Source organism: Triplophysa rosa, linkage group LG25 (genome assembly GCF_024868665.1).
Source record: "Triplophysa rosa linkage group LG25, Trosa_1v2, whole genome shotgun sequence".
Classification (NCBI taxonomy): domain Eukaryota; kingdom Metazoa; phylum Chordata; class Actinopteri; order Cypriniformes; family Nemacheilidae; genus Triplophysa; species Triplophysa rosa.
Window position 1 is genome coordinate 15,761,560 of NC_079914.1, and position 23,774 is coordinate 15,785,333.

Genomic DNA, 23,774 nt, shown 5'->3' on the forward strand with positions numbered 1-23,774 from the left:
GATACACAAATCTACACACTGTGTAAATGACACTATATATAAATGACACTTTATATACACAACACACTATTCTGTACACTAAACACTATAAATATACACCAAATATTATATACAGTACACCACACTCTATATTGCACACTAAACACTGTACAGACACATTACACTACACCATTTGTACACTGAAGTACACACTATGTAAACAATATACATTACACACAATGTACACTACACAGACTTCATATTAAATGTTATAACAGTAAAAATATATAGGCCAATATATAGGCCTGTATAGAGTCAATATTGACAAAACAGTTCTACTGCCTTAAGAGAGGGAGGAAATCATGACAGATTCTTCAGTACTGCCGAAAACAAGTGTTGAAAGAAGCATTTGATGATTGTGGATTACTTCAGGGTCAAAAACACTCTTATGAGCTTCTTAGTGACTCTGAAACTGCTCATTTAGTCTAAACCGAACAAACTAAACAGACTATTTACTGCACAGAGTAATAAAGCTCTGAAGCCGGTGAGGAGAGAGAGAGGAGAGAAGAGAAGGATTTACTCCCGAGATAACAGCAGCTCAGCGTTTTCTCAGCCCGCCACATTACGCTTTCACTTCTCCGGGCAGCCAGCGACAGTAAATAAAGTCATTCACACACAAACACACAAAACACTGCGCTCTCAGCGCTCCACAACTCATTCCTCAAGCTTTTCCCTCTCCATCCACTCACAAATATACAGATTTTACAATTTATGTGAGGAAAAATAACGCACGATAATCGACCAATTGTTTACCGTAATAAATCCAGGAATGTCTAATAATATATTTACACATTTCTCTTATTTTACACCAGTAACTCAAGCAATTAAATGAAAACCGATATAATGAAGTCTGAAAGGAAACAGCTGTCGGTCATTTACGAGAAACGCAACGCTTCAGGTACAGATGTAGCGTGTCTCATTTGTTTCAATCTGTCAGGCAGAGAAAGACAAGTGAAGAAGCTGACAGCCTTCACAATCACAACACACCAGCAGTCTCAGCTGAAACTCAACTCCAGCTCTGTTAGCAGCTCACTTTAATAACAGAGTCTCTCTCGTTCCCTGACACACAGCTATTAAACGCTCCTTTCGTTATTATCTCCTCTGATATTTCTAACGCTGTGGCATCCCGATGTACTGTGCATCAGAGTGCGCTGTCATTGTTGAGCATCCCTAGGAGCCGTCATGGCAACCGAGGTGCTATGGCAACCACGTCCGGTCCCTAATTAGTAGCCTGGTGTCTGTTGAGGGTGGAGAAGAGCCAGTGGTCCGCGGCAAACCGTGAATCAGGAATATGAGCGAGTGAAATGTTTTACTGTGTGCAGTAATTCAGATGACGTGTGATATGCTAATGGAGAGCGCTAGCTGCACATCTGAGCTTTAGCACCACTGAAATACAACTTCAAAGCTGTAATCTCTAGATTTTCTTGGTCGAAAAATAATCAAATCGGTTGCAAAATCAAGTACATAAACTGTCAGTGTCTCCTGATCTTACCACAGTTTACAACAGTAAGCTTATAATGATGATTTCTTATTCTGTCAGGTAGGATTTGGTACAAAAATTTGATATCATTCAACCCATGTATAAATTCAGCACGAAAAGTATGTTAAGTAATCTGCAATGTAAATAAAAAATACACTATGACTCACTATATGTAATAAGTACGTAAAGAAACCTGCAAGTCAGTATGAAAAGTACGTAATTAGTACGTAAAGAAACCTGCAATTCAGTACGAAAAGTACGTAGTAAGTACATAAAGAAACCTGCAAGTCAGTACAAAAAGTACGTAATAAGTACGTAAAGAAACCTGCAAGTCAGTACGAAAAGTACGTAAAGTAACCTGCAATTCAGTACAAAAAGTACGTAGTAAGTACGTAAAGAAAACTGCAATTCAGTAAGAAAAGTAAGTAATAAATACATAAAGTAACATGCAAGTCAGTACAAAAAGTAACTGTACATACAGTAGTAAGTACATAAAGTAATCTGCAAGTCAATACGAAAAGTACGTAATAAGTATGTAAAGTAACCTGCAATTCAGTACGAAAAGTACGTAATAAGTACGTAAAGTAAGCTGCAATTCAGTACGAAAAGTAAGTAATAAGTACGTAAAGAAACCTGCAAGCCAGTACGAAAAGTAACTGTACATAAAGTAATAAGTACGTAAATTAACCTGCAAGTCAGTACGAAAAGTACGTAATAAGTACGTAAAGTAACCTGTAATTCAGTACAAAAAGTACGTAATAAGTACGTAAATTAACCTGTAACTCAGTACGAAAAGTACGTAATAAGTACATGAAGTAACCTGTAATTCAGTACGAAAAGTACGTAATAAGTACATGAAGTAACCTGTAATTCAGTATGAAAAGTACGTATAAGTACGTAAATTAACCTGTAATTCAGTAAGAAAAGTACGTAGTAAGTACACAAAGTAACCTGTAATTCAGAACGAAAAGTACGTAGTAAGTACGTAAATAAACCTGCAATTCAGCACGAAAAAGAACCTGAAATTGAAATTGAGTAAAATTAAGTATGTAAAGTAACCTGCAATTAACCTGCAAACGTTTAATTGCTGACTGTAAAAAAATACGTAAAAGTATTTTGTTCATAAAATTTGAAATTTAACAAAAGAAAATAAACTCCTGTAAATCACTCTATACTCATTTGTTTCTGCTGCCTTCAATTTTTAAGTACACTCAAATTGAGTTTAGTCATTTCAACTTAGAAAATTTTGAAAAAAGTAAATGGTAAAAATTTACTGTACTTACCATTAAACAGTTGCTGTAACTTATAACAATTATTGCTAAATACTGCTTTAACTTTTCACAAGTTGAAATAAGGTAAAATGTAAAAACAAAAATTCTGAAATTAGTTTATGAACAGATTTGCCAAACTATATAATAATTCTGAGATATTAAAGCATTACAAAAAGTTATTTTCCAGTCATTTTCTGCAGACACTAAACGTGATTTTTAGCCAACATGTACACTTCTTCAGTACCATGATATTTATGAAACATATACTGCCTCGTGCCGTGTTTTGTGGAAGATAAACAAATCTCTAAGTCAGTTACTGTAGATCTGAAGGTGACGTGTTTTTTTTAAATGTCAGCAGCGATTGGTTGGTTCTGGTTGAGCGAGCTCTATTCTGAAGGCCTGAGGAAGTCTGAAATCTCATGTGAGGGGTTCATAACAGTGGGTGGGCCGGAGTTTGGCCCTGTAGGATGGCAGGGGGCGATCCATTAGCAGAACTGTATCCAACACATGCAGCGACTCGAAGCCATCGGAGGAGTGTAGATGAAAGTGTTATACGTGAAGATCACTTCTTCAACTCTACACAACATGAAGTGGTTTGAATGGAGTCCATTTAACTCTCTTCTGTTCCTTCACTTTTCAGAAGCATCACGGAGAGACAGCAAATCACACTTCAACACTTCAACACAGGTGTTACTCAATCATTTCACAGCCTCGAGACCTTCATCCAAGAGTATTTAAATACTGCCTGAAACACTTGAATAAAACGCATTCTCACTTCCCACGTTCTCAAAAACGTCTGATAAGCCAAGTTTGATTTCTTAATAAGCTCAAATGCTCAGAAGAACAGACAAAAATTACACAACGTGCACCAAAAACAGGCAATAACATCAAAGATCTCATGAAAACCTAAAAAACCCCCAAACACTTCTGTTTATTAAAATCAAATCAAATATTAAAAAATTAAAAGTTGCGTTACAAATAAAATGGAATAAGAAAAAATCTTTAATAAAATTAATATTAATTAAAAAAATAATTAATTAAGTAAAACAAAAATAATAAGTAAAATCTAAATACATTCGCATAAGTGAAAAATAAACAAAGACAAAAACAATGAAAGCTAAACGTTTAAAAGGTTAATGAAACTGTTTGTGTATATTATATGTTTATTTGTGTGTTGTGTATATTTTGTTGTATATATATATATATATATATACTGTATATAAATACAAAAAACACACATGTATATATTAAGGACATGTGTAATATAAAAAGTTATATTTATACCTAATTTAAATAAAATGTTACATATGTTTATATAAATATTTGTTATATTTTTTTTTACGTGTAATATATATATATATATATATATACTGTATATATGTGTGTGTGTGTGTGTGTGTCTCTATATACAGTATAAACATGCATGTGTCCGCATTAATCTATACATAAAAATATACACATACATTTAAAAAAAAAAAAATTGGGAATCTGAAAGCACTTTAAAATAATGAATCAATTGGAAAATAATTGTGTTAGTATATCAAGTGTAACCGCACGTAACATTTGACATTTGAATAACTATGACTGCAGACACACAGTCATACTTTTAATGTCAAAAACTACCATTCAGTTGACAAACAATATAGAGAAACAGTTGAAAGCTAACCTGATGTGCAGGTGCGCAGATATTTGTGTTAGATAACATCCTGAAGACCTCAGGGGTGAACGGTTTTGATTGACAGCACATGAAGTTTTCTGACACATTACTGCTGCGGGCCAAACATTATTACTGTTTATCATTCAAGCGATGCTCTCCGCCTCTCTCTCTCTCTCTCTCTCTCTCACCCCTGAGCGACGCCAACTTCCTCCTGATTTCACTCAACTTCCTGTCTCTGGAAAGCCGTCTGATCTCTTCTAAAGCGCTCATAATTGATTCTTTATGGGATAAGCTGTTCGAGATCGTTTCATATTTCAATAAAGCGTGAGGGTTATGGGAATAAGTCTGAGGTTTGAGGGACAGCGGCCAGCGAAGTCATTATTTATGGAATTAAACGGATTCTTCAGATCTTCACAGGCCCGTCGGCTCTCGCAGACACAAAGACAAACCCAGATTCGCCATCCGTAATTAAAACAGCCTTTGTAAAGCATGGGAGAGTGTGGAGGAGGGATTTGGCAAACGGAGACCCGGTTTATCTCCATCCCGCTGGGAAAAAGCACCTCAAAGCGGTCGAAACACATTGAAAGTGTGACATCACCATATGGACCCAATCAAAGGTCTGAAACGGGTGACATCTGGCGGGAAACCACACCGGCACGGCTACGCTCTGTTATGTCTCTTGGCTCGCCAGAAATAACCTACAAACCAAATGCTGACACCTCCCACCAGCAGAGGGTTCAGAGGAAACAAATCATTATGGTTAAGTATGCAATGAAATCATTTAACGATTCTTTCAGACAATTATGCGTTAATGAAACGCATCACGTCACATTGATTTCCAATGCTGTCATAGAAAAACATCGACTCGGCATCACGAGTCAATACCGTAAGACAAAGATGCACTTTCTGCAAGAAAAACCACATCAATGAGATCTCTTTAACGTCTCACTTGTTTCCCGAGATGGCGATGAGATTAAATGGAGACACTTTGCTGAAGTTTGTTTTAAGAGAGTCTCCTCAAAATATAAGGGAAGAAAAACTAAGAGAAGTTAGACCTCTCAACTCAATCTTAATTCAAAAATGTCTCATCAAATTCATCCAAGACCAAAGGATTAAAATTAAATACTATTAAATAAAATAAAATATTTATTAAAATAATAAATAAAAAATTCTTAATAAAAATAAGAATAAAAAAGATTAAAAACTACATAATTTGTAGCTGTATCATAATTCATATCTTAATGTCAAAAGTTAGATCTCCATAGGAACTCAAATATGCCTCATCCAATTCTGTATAACCAACTAATGCCATGAAAAAAACATTAAGCTTTATATCTAAATTAATTAAAAATGTACAGCTTTATCAAATGAATGATAATAAAACTTTTGAAATCAAAATTTGTAGCTTCATATCTCAATATGACCTCAAAGAACCCTCATCAAATCCTTCCAAAACCAAATTATACCTTGAAAAGTAAATAAATAAAATTAAAGCTTAATATCTCAACGAATTAAAAATCATACATTAATAATTCTAAAATTAATATTTTTTAAATGACAATTTTAGAGCTTAAACTTCAATGTCAAACGTTAGATATCTCAATATGAACTCAAAATAGTCTCATCAAATCCTTCCCAGACCAAACGATGCTTTGAAAATAAAATGAAATAATATAATAAAGGAAAAGTGTATATTTTATATCTCAATTAGTTAAAAATATACATATATAAAATTAGAGCTATATATTCCAATTAGGGCTGTAAAACGATTAATCGCGATTAATCGATTCAGAATAAAACTGTTTTTACATAATATATGTCTGTGTACTGTGCATATACATTTTGTATTTATAAACCCAAAAACATACACATTCATGTATATACTGTGTATATATATACTGTATATATATATTTAGGAAATATTTAGGAAAATTTTGATGTATTTATTCATATTTACCAATAATTGAAAATATAAATAAAGGTTTATTAATTTTATATTCCATATTTTTCTTAAATATATGCATGTACGTGTGTGTTTATAAATACAAAATTAATATGCACAGTCCACAGACACATATTATGTAAACACAAACTTTTTTTCTGGATGCAATTAATTGTGATTAATCGTTTGACTGCCTTAATTCCAATGCTAAAAGTTAGAGTTTGAAATATGAACTCGAAATGTCTCATCAAATCCTTCCCAGACCAAATGACGCTGTGAAATATATAATAAAGTTATAAAATGTATACTTTATATATCAATTATATTGATCAAAATGTCTTGATATACAGAAAGCTATACAGTACATTTTAATGTCAAAAGTTAAAGATCTCAGTATGAACTCCAAAATGTCTCAAACTCTTCCATAACCAAAATGATGCAATAAAAACAAAATAAATACAATGAAAATGTATAGCTATACACCTCAATTTACAGCTCTTCTAATCTATAAAAGATCAACCTGTAAGCAAAAACATCTCAGGGCATCTCGCCGTGGTGTACACAACTCGACAGGAAACCTCAGACCTCACCGAGCATCTGTATGTAAAACATCAGAGTCTGTCGTCCCCTAACAAGCGTGCTCTTCATTAGCTCTACATTTATTATTCACCAGCCGGGATGTAATTGATCACTACAGTAATGGAGAATTGATTGATTTGGCCTGCGAGGGGTTGTGGGAATCATAAAGACGGACGCTCGGGTATCGCATGAGTCCTGAATGATAATGAGAATCCCCAGAGGGATTTACACTCCCGTGACTTCACTCTCTGAGCCGATATGAACTTAAACTAAGTTTGGGGTTTTTGATTTTATAGAGGAGGGATAAACTGATTAACACGCTCCGCTTTACAGAGCACCCACGGGCTGAAGCGTACAGAGATTATCTGAGGATTCTGAGTAAAATATCAAGAGCGATTCACACAAAGCCAAATAACTTCTTATGAAACAAGCATTCAAACTACAGTAAAGAGTTAGTCACACAGAATTAGTTACATTCCAACGTTAAATACTGTAGGGTTTATATAACAAAAAACTAACTAACTCATCAAATGCAAACAACTGAGCTGTGTAGCATAACATACCAACATTATTCAAATGTATCGCAAATATGATTTTTAATAGCAATGGCAGATGTGTTTTTAGCTACTGCAACAGTAAAATAATTGTGTTTAATTGTTTTAAAATAATTGTTCTTAAAAACAAATTTAAGAATTAACACAGTTTAGCAATTCATAGCTTATCAAATTTGTCTTCTTTTTTGAGCCACATTGTGAGATTAACTTGTATTATAAATGATAGTTTTTTTCTTAAAAATGTAAATTATTAAGATTTATCTTGAGATCCATCTTTATGAAAGCCTTTTGTGTTTTTTTGCTGTAAGCTTTTTAACGATCGTTTTTTTCTTATAAATGTAAATTCTTAAGATTTATCTTGAGATTCATCTTTACGAAAGCTTTTTACGTTTTTTTTTTGTTTTAAGCTTTTTAACGATAGTGTTTTTCTTATAAATGTAAATTATTACGATTTATCTTGAGATCCATCTTTACGAAAGCTTTTTGCGTTTTTTTGCTGTAAGCTTTTTAACGATAGTTTTTTTCTTATAAATGTAAATTCTTAAGATTTATCTTGAGATTCATCTTTACGAAAGCTTTTTACGTTTTTTTTTTTTTTTTTTAAGCTTTTTAACGATAGTGTTTTTCTTATAAATGTAAATTATTAAGATTTATCTTGTGTCATGTTCACACTCAGTTTTGTATTGGTTCTGCGTTTCGTCCTTGATTTGCTTATTAGTTACAGTAATTAGTCCCACACCTGTTTCTGTTTACTTGATTATGTTCTCCCTAGTATTTAAGCCTGTCTGTTTCCTTAGTTCATTGTCTGCTATTGTTTATGCTATGTGTGTTTGGTATCGTGTGTCTCTGTTCCAGCTTGGATTTATTATTAAAAGCTTATTTTTGTTTATGCCTTGTCGTTCTCTTAGGACTCTCCCCATCACACGTGACATCTTGAGATCCATCTTTACGAAAGCTTTTATACGTTTTTTTTGTTTTAAGCTTTTTAACGATAGTTTTTTTCTTAAAAAATTAAATTCTTAAGATTTATCTTGAGATCCAACTTTACACAAGCTTTTTTTAAGTTTTAAGCAAAAAAAAAAATCCGGAAAAAAAACTATTTGTAACTTTCTTTTTGTAATTTTTTCTTGTATTCTAATTTAAGAATCATTTTTTCTTACAAACATTTTGCAACGCACAGTCTTGTCTCGTGGCAATAAGATAACGTCTCCTGTCGACAGCACCTGATCTAAAGTCATCATAAGGTGTCTGTGCGAGCAGATTTTATTGATTCAGCCCCATTATCAATGTTCTTAGACTCCTGTGGAGAGAGAGAGCGAAAGAAAGGAACGGATCGACTGGCTCAATAAAACCGATCTCAGGCGTTTGGTAAAATCAGACGAGACTCTGGACAAGTGAGGGGGTTAAACCATTCACACTAACACAAGTCCTTAAACAACCCACATTAAAAACAAAACAAAATCAAGAGAGAGTGGTTAAAAACATCATCATGAAACAATTCAACAGGTGGCTAAACACTTAAAATAACGAGATGCTGTATAAATGATGCTGAGGATTCTGTTGTCTGGCAACAAGAAACCATTTCATGCTATTTTGAGCTCTGTATAACAAAAACATGTGAGCTGCCTTGATAGTCAACACTTTATTATAGGAAAGTCTCCAAAGGTTGCTTTCATCAAAGATACTTTCATTAACTCAAATACGCGCAGCATACAGATATTTTGCAATCCCAGAATGCTTTGCGATTATCTCAAAAACTGTAAAATGTGCTTTTACGCCCATCTACAGCAGAGTCATGTGTCTTAATTACCGGCCTTTATTTCCACATTTAATTCTATTGAGTTTTTATAAGCTTGGCTGAGTTTTAATATGAATCTGAGCCGCCTGTCGATACATTCATTAATGATAAGTGCAGATAATTAGGTCCCGTTTGAATGCAGACGTAGTTATCATAAAGACACAAATGAGCTACCAATCGACCGCTGATGTTCATCCTCACCTGAGAGAATTTTTACTTTATCAGGAAAATAACAGTACGTGATTGTGTGCGTGTTAGCAACGGGTTACAGCATCGGTGAGCAGCACGGGTCGAGTCAGCGCAACACGCCATCAACATCTGACCTGCTGGCAAACACGTCATTTTCTCTGTGACACCGACGAGATGAAAGATCCCCTCCTGTCAACCGCTGCATACAGAGGAAGATCGCTGACGAAGAGCGAGACCTGAAGAAACCATTTTTACAAGTGCACAATGCACAAGTAATCTTACAATTAACTCTGGCTGTCTCAAAAGCACGACATACTATTCTTGCAAAGTATGAGGAAAAAAGATTCTTTCATATTGAAAATATGTGGGATTATTTAGCGCATCAGGAAATCACCGGACGATTATGAAAACTCATATCTGCGCGCTATGCAAAGCAGGACATCTATTCACTCAGCCGTGCATTAAAATGTAAATGCGGGCCGGTCTCAAATGCTGTTTATTGGGAAGTAATCAGCTTTCCTCGAACTCGCAAAGGAGCCGACAGTCTTTCTTTTTCTCGCAGCCGAGCGCTCGCGGGGAGGCTAATCGCCCTCGGAAAACTTCCCTAAACTTCAATCACGACGAGAAGAGCCAATATGTTCACGGTGCTTTAGTTTCCTCACGTCAGAGAGAGAAATCACAGGTGTGATGAAAGGCAGGACTGAGAACGAGCGCTGAGGTCTGATGAGTCGTCTGTCAATCACATCGTGTATTCATGAGATACGACAAACATCAGTCAGAATGCCACATCTGAGAGGCGCCACACAAAAGAGAGATAAAGGAAGACTTAAAACAGTGTTCAGAATCAAGACTACTGTTCATCTGGAGGCTATAACACGACAACAACTAGATTTTTACCCTTTTCCTTTAAAAAGCAGACAGCAGTGTGGGGTGTGTGAAGTGGTTGCAAGGGTGTTGCTATGCGATCACAAGGGTTGTTCAGGAGTTGCTGTGGGATTTCTACAATGTTTTGAGTGATTGCTAGGGTGTTGCTATGTGACCGTATTGCTATGCTATTTTTACAAGGGTGTTCGAGATGATTGACAGGTTGTTGCTATGTGATCTCTACAATGTTTTGGGTGATTGCTAGGATGTCTGGGGATCACCAGGGCGTTGCTATGCGTCTTCTACAACGTTTTGAATGATTGCCAGGGCGTTGCTATGTGATTGCTAGGGTGTTCTGGATGAATGACAGGTTATTGCTATGTGATTTCTACAATGTTTTGGGTGACTGTTGGAGCATGTGATCGCTAGGGTGTCTGGGGATCACCAGGGTGTTGCTATGTGATTTTTACAATGTTTTGGGTGATTGCTAGGGTGTTGCTATGCTATTTTTACAAGGGTGTTTGAGATGATTGACAGGTTGTTGCTATGTGATCTCTACAATGTTTTGGGTGATTGCTAGGGTGTCTGGGGATCACCAGGGTGTTGCTATGCATCTTCTACAATGTTTTGAATGATTGCCAGGGCGTTGCTATGTGATTGCTAGGGTGTTCTGGATGAATGACAGATTATTGCTATGAGATTTCTACAAAGTTAGGGTGACTGTTGGAGCATGTGATAGCTAGGATGTCTGGGGATCACCAGGGCGTTGCTATGTGATTTCCACAATGTTTTGGAGGATTGCCAGGGAGTTGCTATGTGATTGCTAGGGTGTTCTGCGTGATTCCAAGTCATTCTGGGTAATTCCAAGTCAAACCCAACTCAATTGTTCAGCATATTTTGATTACTAGATGTGTAATATACATAATAAATACGATATAATATTTTAATAAATATTTTGATGACTTAGAAGTTATATCAAGTTACGTGTTAAAGTTCAATGCTTTAAGTTCAGAAGTTTGTTCGAATCTCTCACATTAGCTCGAGCAAAGGCAAATCTTATCATACAACGCACACTTTTTGCATTCAAGTGTCCTTTGCAACACAGAAGCTCACAGTAACACCTACACTCATATCAAAACTGAGATGTGTGTACAGTACGAGCCGTCGAGTCTCTCTCTGTTTGAAGCCAGAAACACCCACTCGTTCATTCACACATCCAGCAAACACATACGAAAAACACTGAACTCAGAGTCCTTCACATTTATCTCATATTCACTACACAAGTTTGGTCATTACCTTTAACTCATTTCACAAGCTAACATACATAATGCAGTACAGACAATCCAGATTAAACCTCGCTTGCTTTAAAGAATTGAAGACAAAACATCAAATATAACATCAACTTAAAAATAAGCTTCCAAAATAAGGTCAACGAGAGATGTACAATAAAACACAACTAAACCAAAAAAAGTAAATGTTCATCTTTGAAACTTTAAAGCAACTTTCAATGGCCATTCTCCAGAGATTTAAACGTTTAAAAGTCTTTATCACAGAGACGGTGAAGGGCAGAGTTTGGACAGAAGCGGAAGATTTATGTTTATAATAAACGACAAACACCGGCCTCAATACACTCAGGTGAGTTTTTAGGTCACGGTGTTCTCCTGCTACAGGAACTCAAACGGCTCTTCTGCTGCTGTTTGACTTCATAATTACAGTAATTAAAGTACAGTATAGTGATTTCATCCATGAAGACCAAAGTATCGTCCCGAGACACACGACACAACAATATAATGAAAATCTCACTCCTAGAGCCATTCACACCAAGAACGATAACTATAAAGAAAAGATAACATCTGCTATATTTGCGTCCACACGTTTTTTTAAACCCGCACAAATCTTTAATTTCTAAAGGATTTTATATGGTTGACAATGTTTTACCACGAAAAACTGCTCTGAAAGCAATCCCAACGATATCGCTTCTCTGCATTGATATACTGACAGACGTCTATTTGATGTTTGCGTTTACATCTGCAAGACGTATTTTTCTGATTGTTTGCTTAACTGCAATACATCTCTGAGACGTCTGCTGTCAGATGTCGTATATACATCTAAAAGATGTCTCTCAGATGTTTGTGATTTAAAATCTAGGTAAAACTTCTCTAAGACGTTTATCAGACGTTTTTACACAGCAGATGTTTTCTAGATCTTTAGAAGACGTCTGACAGACGTACCTGTGCTATCAGAGGCTACGGTCTTCAATTTCAAATACATTTTCTTTATCTTAATAATTACAGTTATCGTTCTTTATGAACAGGAAAATAATTGATAGATGCTCAACTTCAAAGCTCACACATTTGGAAACAGGGTGCATTTCACATCTTCTGTATACTTTGCATACATTGAGTGTGTGCTTGAGGTTGTGACAGAGTTTCTGCTGCAGTCTGTGTAGGAATTCAATTACACACACACACACACACACACACACACACACACAGGACAGTCATGTAGGGGCAGTTTTGTTGCTTCATTGGTCATGTGCGTCCGTTCATACGGCATTAGTGCTCTCTGCTGAGTTGTTCAACATCAGCACAAACCCAGCGTAACATCAGCACAACGGCTGCTGAACATGTGTGCGCACTGCACAGGGATCATACACACCCCTGAAACAGCTGAGCCTTATCGGCCCACCAGGACCTGACTGAAAACAGCCAACACAACGCTTCATTATAACACATCTAACCAAACGCTTAGAGATCTCAGGAGAACAGTACAAGGAACTACAATACTCATGTGTGTTAAAGAAAAGCGAATCGAAATTGAAAAATTATTTAAAAGTATTGTACTTTTAAATACAATCGTTAATAATAATATTATTATATATAGTAGGAGAAGGTGAAGATAACAAACGTCAAGAACACATATAGCGTAAGAATGTAAAGATATATATTTACCATTTATGTCATAATCAATGACTAGAAATAATTTTGTAAGTGTGCTTGCTGCACAAAATCCTGTATGCGCATTCATATTTATTTGTACTATCTTTTAAGTTCAGCTCAAATACACAGATCATTGCCAACCAAACCAACATAATATATGAATATACCAATACTCGACAATAGTCCAAATATACTTTACTATAGGACGTGAAAATAAAGGTGCTTAAAAGGTTCTTCACAGTGATGCCATAGAAGAACCATTTTTGGCTCCAAAAAGAACCATTCAGCCAAAGGTTCTTTGAAGAACCATCTCTTTCTTACTTTTCTATAATCTGAAGAAAAAAATTTGCCACAAAGAACCTTTTGTGAAACGGAAAGGTTCTTCAGATGTTAACGGTTCTTTATGGCACCAAATATTTACAAACACAAATATTTATATTTCTTCTTCTCAGATCAAACACACATTACAGTGTGAATATAAACCGTTTTCTCTCTCTCTGGATGTTATCAATCAGATACTGAGAGCTGACGGATACACGGAATCCAGTACCGTTATCATCGGGAAATAAAGGAATGAAGCTCTTCGCTGTATTATCTGAGGATCAGATCAATATGACCCCGACGGTAAAAATAATCTTCTCTCAGCGCTGTCGCCACCGTCTCACAGGGCGACAAACGATCGCATTCTCGAGCAATTCAACAATTGTGCAAATACAATGCGTGACCTGAGGGTGACGAGCGCTTCTCGCTTGAACAAGATGTTGATAATACTTCTTTTGTTGCATGGACAAAAAATGAACAAAGATAACGATGCTAACATCTATGGCTTATGACATTGCACGGCACGCTACAACATTTTCCCATAGCTCCATTCTCCAGCCAATCGGATTCCTGCTCTCGGGATCAAGGACCCCTGTGGATGAAGTTTTCTCACCACTTTGAAATCCTCAGCGCTGCATTCCGCTCCTCTGTAGTAACAGGACAGCAGCATCTCTTTGATGTCGTGACCCGCACGGTCGTAAAACTCGCGCATGTTAAAGGGGCGGGCCTTGAAGCTGGAGAAGTCCGCCCTCTCCTTCAGGGTCTTGAGGACGCTATCCTCCACCAGGTGTGTGTCCCGGATCTCATACCTGAAAAGAACACAACACACATACAGAATTTAACTTCTGTCCAAAATTACACCTGAAAATGATGCTATTAATTCTTTTTTTATTTAAAAATGATTCAGAAAATAACATTTGGGTATAAAATATTTTGTATCTGGTCTTTTCTATTTTTCATTGCATGCAGTTGACCTCTTGTTATTTGATTTTATTTAATTTGTTTAACATTATATGTATTTACGCTCTAAAAATAAACGTTTCAAAACGTTTGTTTTTTATATTAAGGTTAAATTCATATTTGCTGATTTTCGATGTGGCTTCAAACTCAACCTATCTGAAAAACAATAAAGAACATTTTTTAAATACAATGATAATAATATCCCAAGCAAAAGTACCCCAGAAGTTTATAAATTACATTACTATGCAAATTAACTAACAATCATAATACAAACAGGAAGGAAGGAAGGAAGGAAGGAAGAAAGGAAGAAAGAAAGAAAGGCAGAGAGAGAAAGAGAAAGAAAGAAAGAAAGAAAGAAAGAAAGAAAGAAAGAAAGAATGGAACTAAGGAAGGAAGGAAGGCAGAGAGAGAAAGAAAGAAAGAAAGAAAGAAAGAAAGAAAGAAAGAAAGACAGAGAGAGAAAGAAAGAAAGAAAGAAAGAAAGGAAGGAAGGCAGAGAGAGAAAGAAAGAAAGAAAGAAAGAAAGAAAGGAAGGAAGGCAGAGAGAAAGAAAGAAAGGCAGAGAGAACGAAAGAAAGAAAGGAAGGAAGGCAGAGAGAACGAAAGAAAGAAAGAAAGAAAGAAAGACATCTGAAGTAAAAATTAAAGTAATAAAGAAAATTGAAGTTAAATGTAAAATTTAAAAAAAAGGAAATTAAGATTTTGAAAAATTGAACACTGTAATAAAACAAATGAACTCAAATTAAATCAAAACCTTCAAATATATTTCTATGACATACTCACTATAGACATATTATATTTATGTTATGTTTATGAACACTGTGTTCTATGTGATGCTGTTGCTATGGTTTCATGCAAACACCTTCAAGACAGAAAACATTCAAATATATTAATTTTCATTTTTGCGTGAACTATCCCTTTAAACGTACAGTAATTGTAAAAAAAACTGTGGGTGTTTGACTCTTGACGTAAATCATACATTCCAGTTTCCATAAGTACCAGTCTGTCCATTGTACCGTTGTACTGGAGGATTACCTCATTCCCACCATCACAGAGAAAACAAGATTAACATGAAATGACAGAAGTTTGAGGAAGAGCCAACCGAGATGAAACAAAACCTTACGATGAGATAAATAATAAGAACTGTATTCACAACGAAACCTGAAATGGGATGGTATTATTTGAAGCACTTCACCATGTTTACATCATCATATCTTTGTAACACTTTTCAATAATGTTAACGAATGACACATTGTAAAGTGTAGGAATAATATTTTGCTTACAGTTTCATGGTAAACATCACAAACTGCAAACAACAAAAGATTCAATCAGCCCGTGTTGTTTTCTAAAAGCCCGCCGGCCGTGAAAATGAAAGAAGAGAGAGAAGACAAGAGCACGGCTTTCCAAACTCTACAGCGAGATTTCTACATCTCACCCGTGATGATACACACTTAACCTCACAATTAACCAGCGTGTCACATCATCCCTCATACACACCTGTCACATTCACAGCATCACATGAATTATGGGACACACGTGCTTGTGATCGTCAGAAAAAGAATGAAATGCACGGCTCTCAAAAACACCAGGAACAACCAGACCGGCAATATTATCATAACATGGTGGTGGCAGGAGGAGCCACACAACAACACAACAGAACACAGCGTCTTGAGAAGAACGATCTGTTCAGATCTCAGCGTCATTAATCATCACAAGAGAGAAAATAACTTCAATTAACTGCAGAAATCTCCACGCCTGGAGATCTTATTAACTGAGATTGTACAAGTGGCTTGTTCATCTTCTCCAGCGTGAATTATTTCACGTTTAATTTAAATGTGACGCGTCATTACTCAAGTCAACGAGAGACGCTGTACGCAACCTGTTTTACATCGCCAACACGGTGTTTCAGAGAGAAACAGAATATGAAATAAATATGGTGGTATAGCTATTCGTATGACAGGTGGCTGAAAAATAAGATCAGCCAAGATATGTGTTTTTCTGTGTCTTTGGTGTGTTATAAGTTGCTCATGCATGTATTAGACACGTATAATTTCACAAATGAAAGTGTGGGAACAAACGATGCATTCTATGTAAAAGCGAATGCTCACCCAGACCTGCCTGAAACGCCTCGTGTAGCCACACCCCCACAAATCTACATCAGTTGGTGGTATGATTTGACTAAGACCGCCCAAATGTATACACAAGTAAGGTGGGCGTGCACCTGTCAGTACAACTGAAGAGGAACCTGATGTTCCAAATATGGTAAGAGGCGTTACATTTCCCTCACACGCTTGCAGTATTCCACCAATCACTACACACTGGTGAACTGGCCAATCATAGCACACCTCGCTTTTCAGAGCCATGAGCTTTGTAAAAAATCAGCGTGTTTCAGAGAGGCGGAGCAAAGAGGAGATACAAACATGCACGGTGTGTGGAAAATACAGCGTTTTTTTTTACTTAAAATCGTGTATACACATTGCCTTACATCTAAAACAAACCATAATATATTTATCATATTCGTGTCATATCACCCCTTTAAAATATATATATATTTTTTAGTTTACAAAAAACTTTTCTGATTTCCAAGATCCAAAAAAAAACAGAATCTCAGAATCCAAGAAAATGAAGTTTATTATGCATTTCATTATAACATTCAAAAACTAAAGTGAAACTCGCTGTTTTGTTGTAGTTGATAAAATGCGATTCAAGTGCTCTAAAGCTTGACGTAGAAGAGCGAGGAGTAGTTTAACATTATGATTAAGTTTTATAGCAAAAATCATCTAAAGCTACATACTGTACAACTACGTCAAAATGACGCCATTTAAACGTAAACAATGGTGTTAAATTGTATATTAAATTGTATTGTTTTGTACAATTGTATTTCATTATTACACTCAATTAGACATTATTTTTTGAGTACTAAAATTTAATTTAGCCATCAAATAAAAAAATCTAGAAAAATTAACATGCACCAACCATTTTTATTCATTTTAATCCAAACAAAATGACTATGGAGGTACAGTCTTTGCTTGCTACTATTTGATACAGCTACTCACTAATAAGAAATATGTAAAAAAAAAATCTTCCCTGTAAGATATTCTAAGTCAGACAGTTGGTACCGTCCAGAACCAAAAGTATTTATAGGTGATAACACTTGAAAGGGTTAAGTAAAGGTTAACATGGTTTTTATTTCTCAAGATATCTTCTTGTTCCTCATCCTCTAACGACAGAAGAACCCTCATATTCTCTTCCCGCTCTGAGGAAGACGACATGCGGATCATAGCTCAAGGTTAACTGGATTTAAAGCACAACCCCTAAAGCCACTCCTCACTACTTTAATCTGGAGGAAGAGAATCATTTCCAGCGCTAAGCGAGCATGCGTCCATATCTGGCACGGAGCTGAGATTCCTGATTTATTCACCTTTAGAGAATATTGAATTTCCACAGCCGGCCTGTTACAGGCTCTTATTAAACGCCTGCTGGGAGCAGTTACCTCTCCGCTCGCGGCGAACGCAAAAGAGTAAAGAACACAGTTATCCAGAACTCAGTGTCAGGTCTGACTGACGGATATCAGACTGAAATGAGAAAGATCAGCGTAACGTCAGTTTACCGCCAGTCTGACATTATAATCACATTACTGCATTGCTATTTTAACTGCCTTAATACTAACATTTTACCCGATAAATCAAATCAAGAAACAAAAACAGTCACAACATTAAAGGAACAGTTACGAAAAGCTGTAATCTGTAACGTAAAAAAATATGCAACAAAATAAATAAATTTACAAATTTAGGTATAAATAATAAAGGTTTAGATGTAAAAAAATAAAATAATAATAAATAAATGAAAAACAATTAAAAAATGTTTTTTTAAATAGTTATTAAAAAAGTACAAAAAAAATCAATTGCTGAAATATAGTTTTACCCTAACCAGTTTCACAACAGTGCGCTTATCAAAATAATTTATAAGTTTAGCCATCAGGCTCAATTTATTGAGAAATGTCATTTTGACGTCATTTGTCTTCAACACAGAAGAAAACAAACTGCAATTTCATGTTTCAAACAGAGATGGCGATAGTGAGGCAAACATTACAGATTGTAGCGTTAAAAATCTAAAATCTATTTCCATTGGCTCATGTTGTTCCAAACAAGAACCCTACGGTTAAATACTTCAAAAGGAAAATAAATATTCTGTAGTACGTTCAACGTTTAACAGCCTTGAGCACAGTAAAAAAACACTAAAACTACAGTCCTCCAATCTCACGCTTGTTTCGACATCAAAACATTCAAACGCTTCACGACACACAACATAAGCAATGATGTTTCATACCACTGACGTCACACACGCCACAACACGTCTGAGGACAATATGTTCAAATGTACACGAGCAGTAATGTGATTTCAAGGCTGGAGAGGACAAAGAAAGAATTTCGGTGAATACACACCGCTTCCCATCAGGTATCTTTTCATCCACCTCAATGACATTTTGATTCATGGATCCATCTACACCCATGTGGCTCTTAAACTTCTGGTCTTTTAGACTCCTATTGAGTCAGTACGTTGCCCGGTCTCGGCCCCTGCGATCACGTCTGAACTGTATGTGTATGCGGGTATGGTTTTAATATTGCCCGCAGTAATCGGCGTGGCAGTGGGTAAGTGGTCCTGGGAAAGACACAATTGGATTACGCTCCATAAGCACTTTAATTTTCTGGAGATGTAATAACACATGACAGACCCTCATCTTTCTCTCTCTCCCTCTCTCTCTGCGAAGTGACCGTAACTAATAAATACTGGTCTCTCCTTTCAAACAGGCTTTTCAGATTACAGCAAGCATGATTAAACTTTACACCACAACAAACACAACACCGTTACCGCGCTTTAACTCCGAGTGCCTGCGAAGACCAAATCTGATTCCAGAGGATTTAACATCGGGGTTGTGCACACTGGTGTTGTTGTTCTACACGCAAACAGTTTGTTTTACATAAACCCAAGAGCTGATTTCTTTCCCGTTATGTAGTTTGGCTGTGCATGAAATCAATGATGGGACTAACTTAACATCTGTGCAAGAACAAATCCAATATTCTGACATTTTTTGTAGTTGTGAAGCAGAATAAAATACGTCGCACAACATTGAGACGGAACACATGCTACTCGAATGCATTTTAAACATGTTGTCTAATCAGTCCTCTGACTTGGCTGATCTTAAAAACTCTTAAACTAAACTGTAAATAGTGATAATTTTGTAAATTTAAGTAATTGCAATTACTAAACTACTTCGATCTGTAACAATTGTGTATATCCCCATCTCTGTCTGAAACATCAAACTGCATGTAACTTTACGTATTTTTTACATAAAATTCCAGATTACTTCACATGATTTTAATTCAAATGACATCAACCAGTGAAATCGAACTCGACAGCTAAAAATATAAATCATTACGAAGCTTATCGTTGTGAATCACGGCAAGATGATTTCAACACTGTTTTGATGTATTTGCTCAAAAACAGATTTTTGTTAGTTTCTAACGAAAAGCAACTTTAAATTATACAATTACAATAAGTATTGTAAAATTACAATAATAAAGTACGACTTTGTAGTTTGACAAACTATTTATTCAAACTAGCTTCACAAAAACACAGCAAATAAACACTAAATCCAAAACCACATAACTGTAACCTACACCTACATAAAATAAAACGTTTCGTAGCCGCCTCGACACGAAGCATAACTGCGTTATGTTCTCCTGGTTTTTAAATCCATTGTTCCAGCCTGTGAAGTGACACAAAGCATCATAGGAACACATCCCTTAAGCAGAGCTGTAAAACGACAGAGGCCCGGTGAGCGAGACGGACCTCGTGTATCATCAGAGAAACAGCGAGCTTTCAGAAACAGCGCTAATTACACAAGAATAAATCCCTGTTTATCACATGGATTATGAGACACCAGTTAATTGCTTCCGCTTGTCATCACTCCAATTCCTCTGAAGTCCCAGCGGCTCCTGGCCGCTACGCCCCGTCTGTGCAACGTCCTTAGAGCTGTGACTCGCCTCTCACCGCATGGCAACAGCGCAATATTAACTGCAGTCCAAATGCCACCACAATACTAATCACACTATTTCTGAGGCTTACAGTATCGCCACCTTATTCCACAATATTCTTATTCTGTGACAACTGATTTGCATTATGTGATGTTTTTTTATCTTTACGTTTTGGAACTTTTTAGACGACAACAAAAAGGTCTACAAAGTCAAATGGAATGCAAAAGCTTTGAAGCTTGTTAATCTCAAAACTGCTAAGAATGCAGATAGAAGCATATAACTCCTAGGCGACGGTATGCATGTACACTATACATAGTATGCAAAGCGTGCAGTACACCATTACACAACTGAGCATTGTAAAATACTCTATCCCACAATGCATTTCGCTCATCTGGACTGTGTTTGTCCAGCGTGACAAATGAACCTGAAGTAATTACGGCTGTGATTTATAACATCTGTCTTGACTGCCAATAGCTTTTACGCACAAAACAACCATATTTATTTAAACTCGCTCAATTTAATCAGGTGAATGCCGCACACAACCGTTTCAATTACATGAGGTACATTAACGTATACTAGGGCTGCACATAATGCACATAGCAAAGTGTATATCGCAACGGTTTACGGTAACATTTGCATATGTATATATATTTAGAAATACTATTGAGCGAAACATGTTTGGATAATGATGTTACTGCATAGCTGTGATTGAGTCAGAAGCTCTTTGAAAGAGAAGAGGAAAAACTAATTTTATGTATATGTCAATAAAAACAACGCAGAAGCGAATTCTTTAGCATGTTTGCGGTGTGTTGTGGAAAGCCACTGTCCGACATCTCCGGTCGTCCTGGAGAGCACAGAGCCGCTGTGAATATCCCGCAGCTGTCTGTAACTGGAGAACACGATGAAGGGTAGGGAGCTGGACAACTGAGACATTCGTGACATTCTAATATGTTCCAGCGGTTCTCTCTCTGAGCTACAGGCAAAACAGAACACCGGATCGATCGGCCAAAAATATCCAGCGTGAGGGAATTGCTTTTTTGCAAGCGCTGAAGCAGAATCATGGGCAAGGATGTGTGTTTGTGAGAATGTTTCAGGTGGACGGGGGTGTGGGTAGATGTTTAAATCACGCAGAACTCTGGCAAAAAAGCAAAGCCATCGGAATCAAACAAACAGAAGGCGATCCTCTACGGACTCAGACTGATGGAGATGAATGAAGTGTTTCAATCCGTTTCAAAACCTGTTGAGAAGACCTTAAGAAGACACAAACATGACCAAAGAAGCTGCCAAGTCTTCAAAACACTGAACTATCCGAGATACCTCAAGATCAAGATATTACACAACCGACAGCAAAAAGATATTAGCAAACAAAAATAAATCAATTTAACTTCGAACAAACACTCAATACTTCAAATACATGCTTGACATCTCTACTGATCTCATTTCTGGGTGTGATGTCTTTTAAAGTGAATGTTATTTTTGAAGATGAGTCAGAAGAGATCTAAGATTACCCAGAAGCATTCAGTAATGTCCTCATGTTTACTCGGTCAATAAGTATAAAGTAATGCTATACGTCTGTAGCATTCATTAGGATCTTTTGACATGCGCTGGTAAGCAACCACCCACAACACAACCACAACAGCCTAGCAACCGCATCCAGAACATCTTAGAAACCTCTTATGCTGGGGCCACACCAAATCGTCGGGCCGATTTTTTGCCGCTAACGTATGGGGCCGTAACGGAGGCGTTGGCCGCGTAGACGGACGTATTATAAATGCGAATGCATTTATAACAACCGTAGTTATCTCTTCAACACACTTTTTTCTTTATTCTGTCAATTTTCTGTCAAAAGCATTACAAACACTATCATCGCAATTACGAATAATTTCAATAAAAACCAGGCTATGCGCAAGTGACGGTAGTGTGCGGATGCTTTAAGGTGGAACAGAAAAAATAGGACCAGTGGAGCCAGTAGACTCTTTCGGGTGATAATGTCAGCAGCTATTTTTTACAAAACTGTATTAATATTATTTTTTAATTACTGTGAAGACAAATACAACAATATTTGAGTTGCAATAAAATGATATCTAGTGCCGTGCCACTTTAAATGCGTTAGACGACTCTGCTTGAGCAATTTATCAACGATGAATAATATTTTTAAAATGACATAAAAGGTTATATGTACACATTTGTTTATATTGAACACATATATAATAAACAAAGCTTACAGTGAAATAATAAATAACTTATTCTGAAATCTCGAGAGAATTTGCGAGATTTCCTGTCTTCACAGTCAGGACTCTAAAATGATTCAATGTAGGATTATTTCTTCTCATGTTTGTGGTCTCTCACCATTTAAAACTCTTATAAGATTTAAAAACATCTCTCTTTGATTCCCATGGCGATTGGGATCCTATTGGTTGCTGCCTCTTCTCCTGAGAATAGGCTATGTTTCCCTAGCGAACACGACTTTCTAAGAGAAAGGATGTGAACTACCTACCTACATTTCAGAAAAATCACAAAAAACCTCTTAAATCACACATTTATCTTTATGTCTTCTAAAGAGTTGAAGATGAGATTTCATTAAAAAAAATTGGATTAGATTTGTAACCGAATCAATGCAAACGCAAACATTTCTTTCCTCTATTATCCATTTTTTCCAGGAACAAATGATCTGAGCTTTGCTTTTCACATTTAATATATTACTGCGACTCTTCTTCTGCTCAGTTTTGTCTATTTGGATTTCTCCTGAGGAATTTTAGGAACAACCTCAGAGCAATGAGATTTCCCTCTGTGTGCAGACAAACCACTGGGTCTATCAGAGGTACATTTAAAGCGTTCACACTTAAAAAAAAAAAACACGGACCACATCAGGAAATAAAAGATCATGCAGAGGACCAACACAGGAATCTGTTAAACCCACATTTTCCTTCCACACCTCAAAACTTCACTCCACCCAGAACTGAACTCAAGACCTCAACCAGACATGAATACACGACAATATACCAAATACATCACATGTGCATGCTATGTAAGTCCAAAAGATTATCAATAAGATAAGTGAGTTCCATTTCCCACTGTTCAACATCAACATCTAAACTAGTTATTTAAAACTTCCAAAAGTTATTGAACACAAACAAACTTTGT

General features: G+C 36.3%; 1 protein-coding gene across 2 annotated transcripts in view; it reads right to left on the reverse strand.

Moving 5' to 3' along the window:
- The window catches only part of asic1b (acid-sensing (proton-gated) ion channel 1b), a 126,212-nt gene that overhangs the window by 87,526 nt on the left and 14,912 nt on the right, over positions 1 to 23,774 (reverse strand). For both annotated transcript variants that reach the window (XM_057325194.1, XM_057325193.1), the window contains one exon: positions 14,247 to 14,442. In XM_057325194.1, the coding sequence (XP_057181177.1) occupies positions 14,247 to 14,442 (196 nt within the window). The remainder of the gene's footprint in view (positions 1 to 14,246; positions 14,443 to 23,774) is intronic.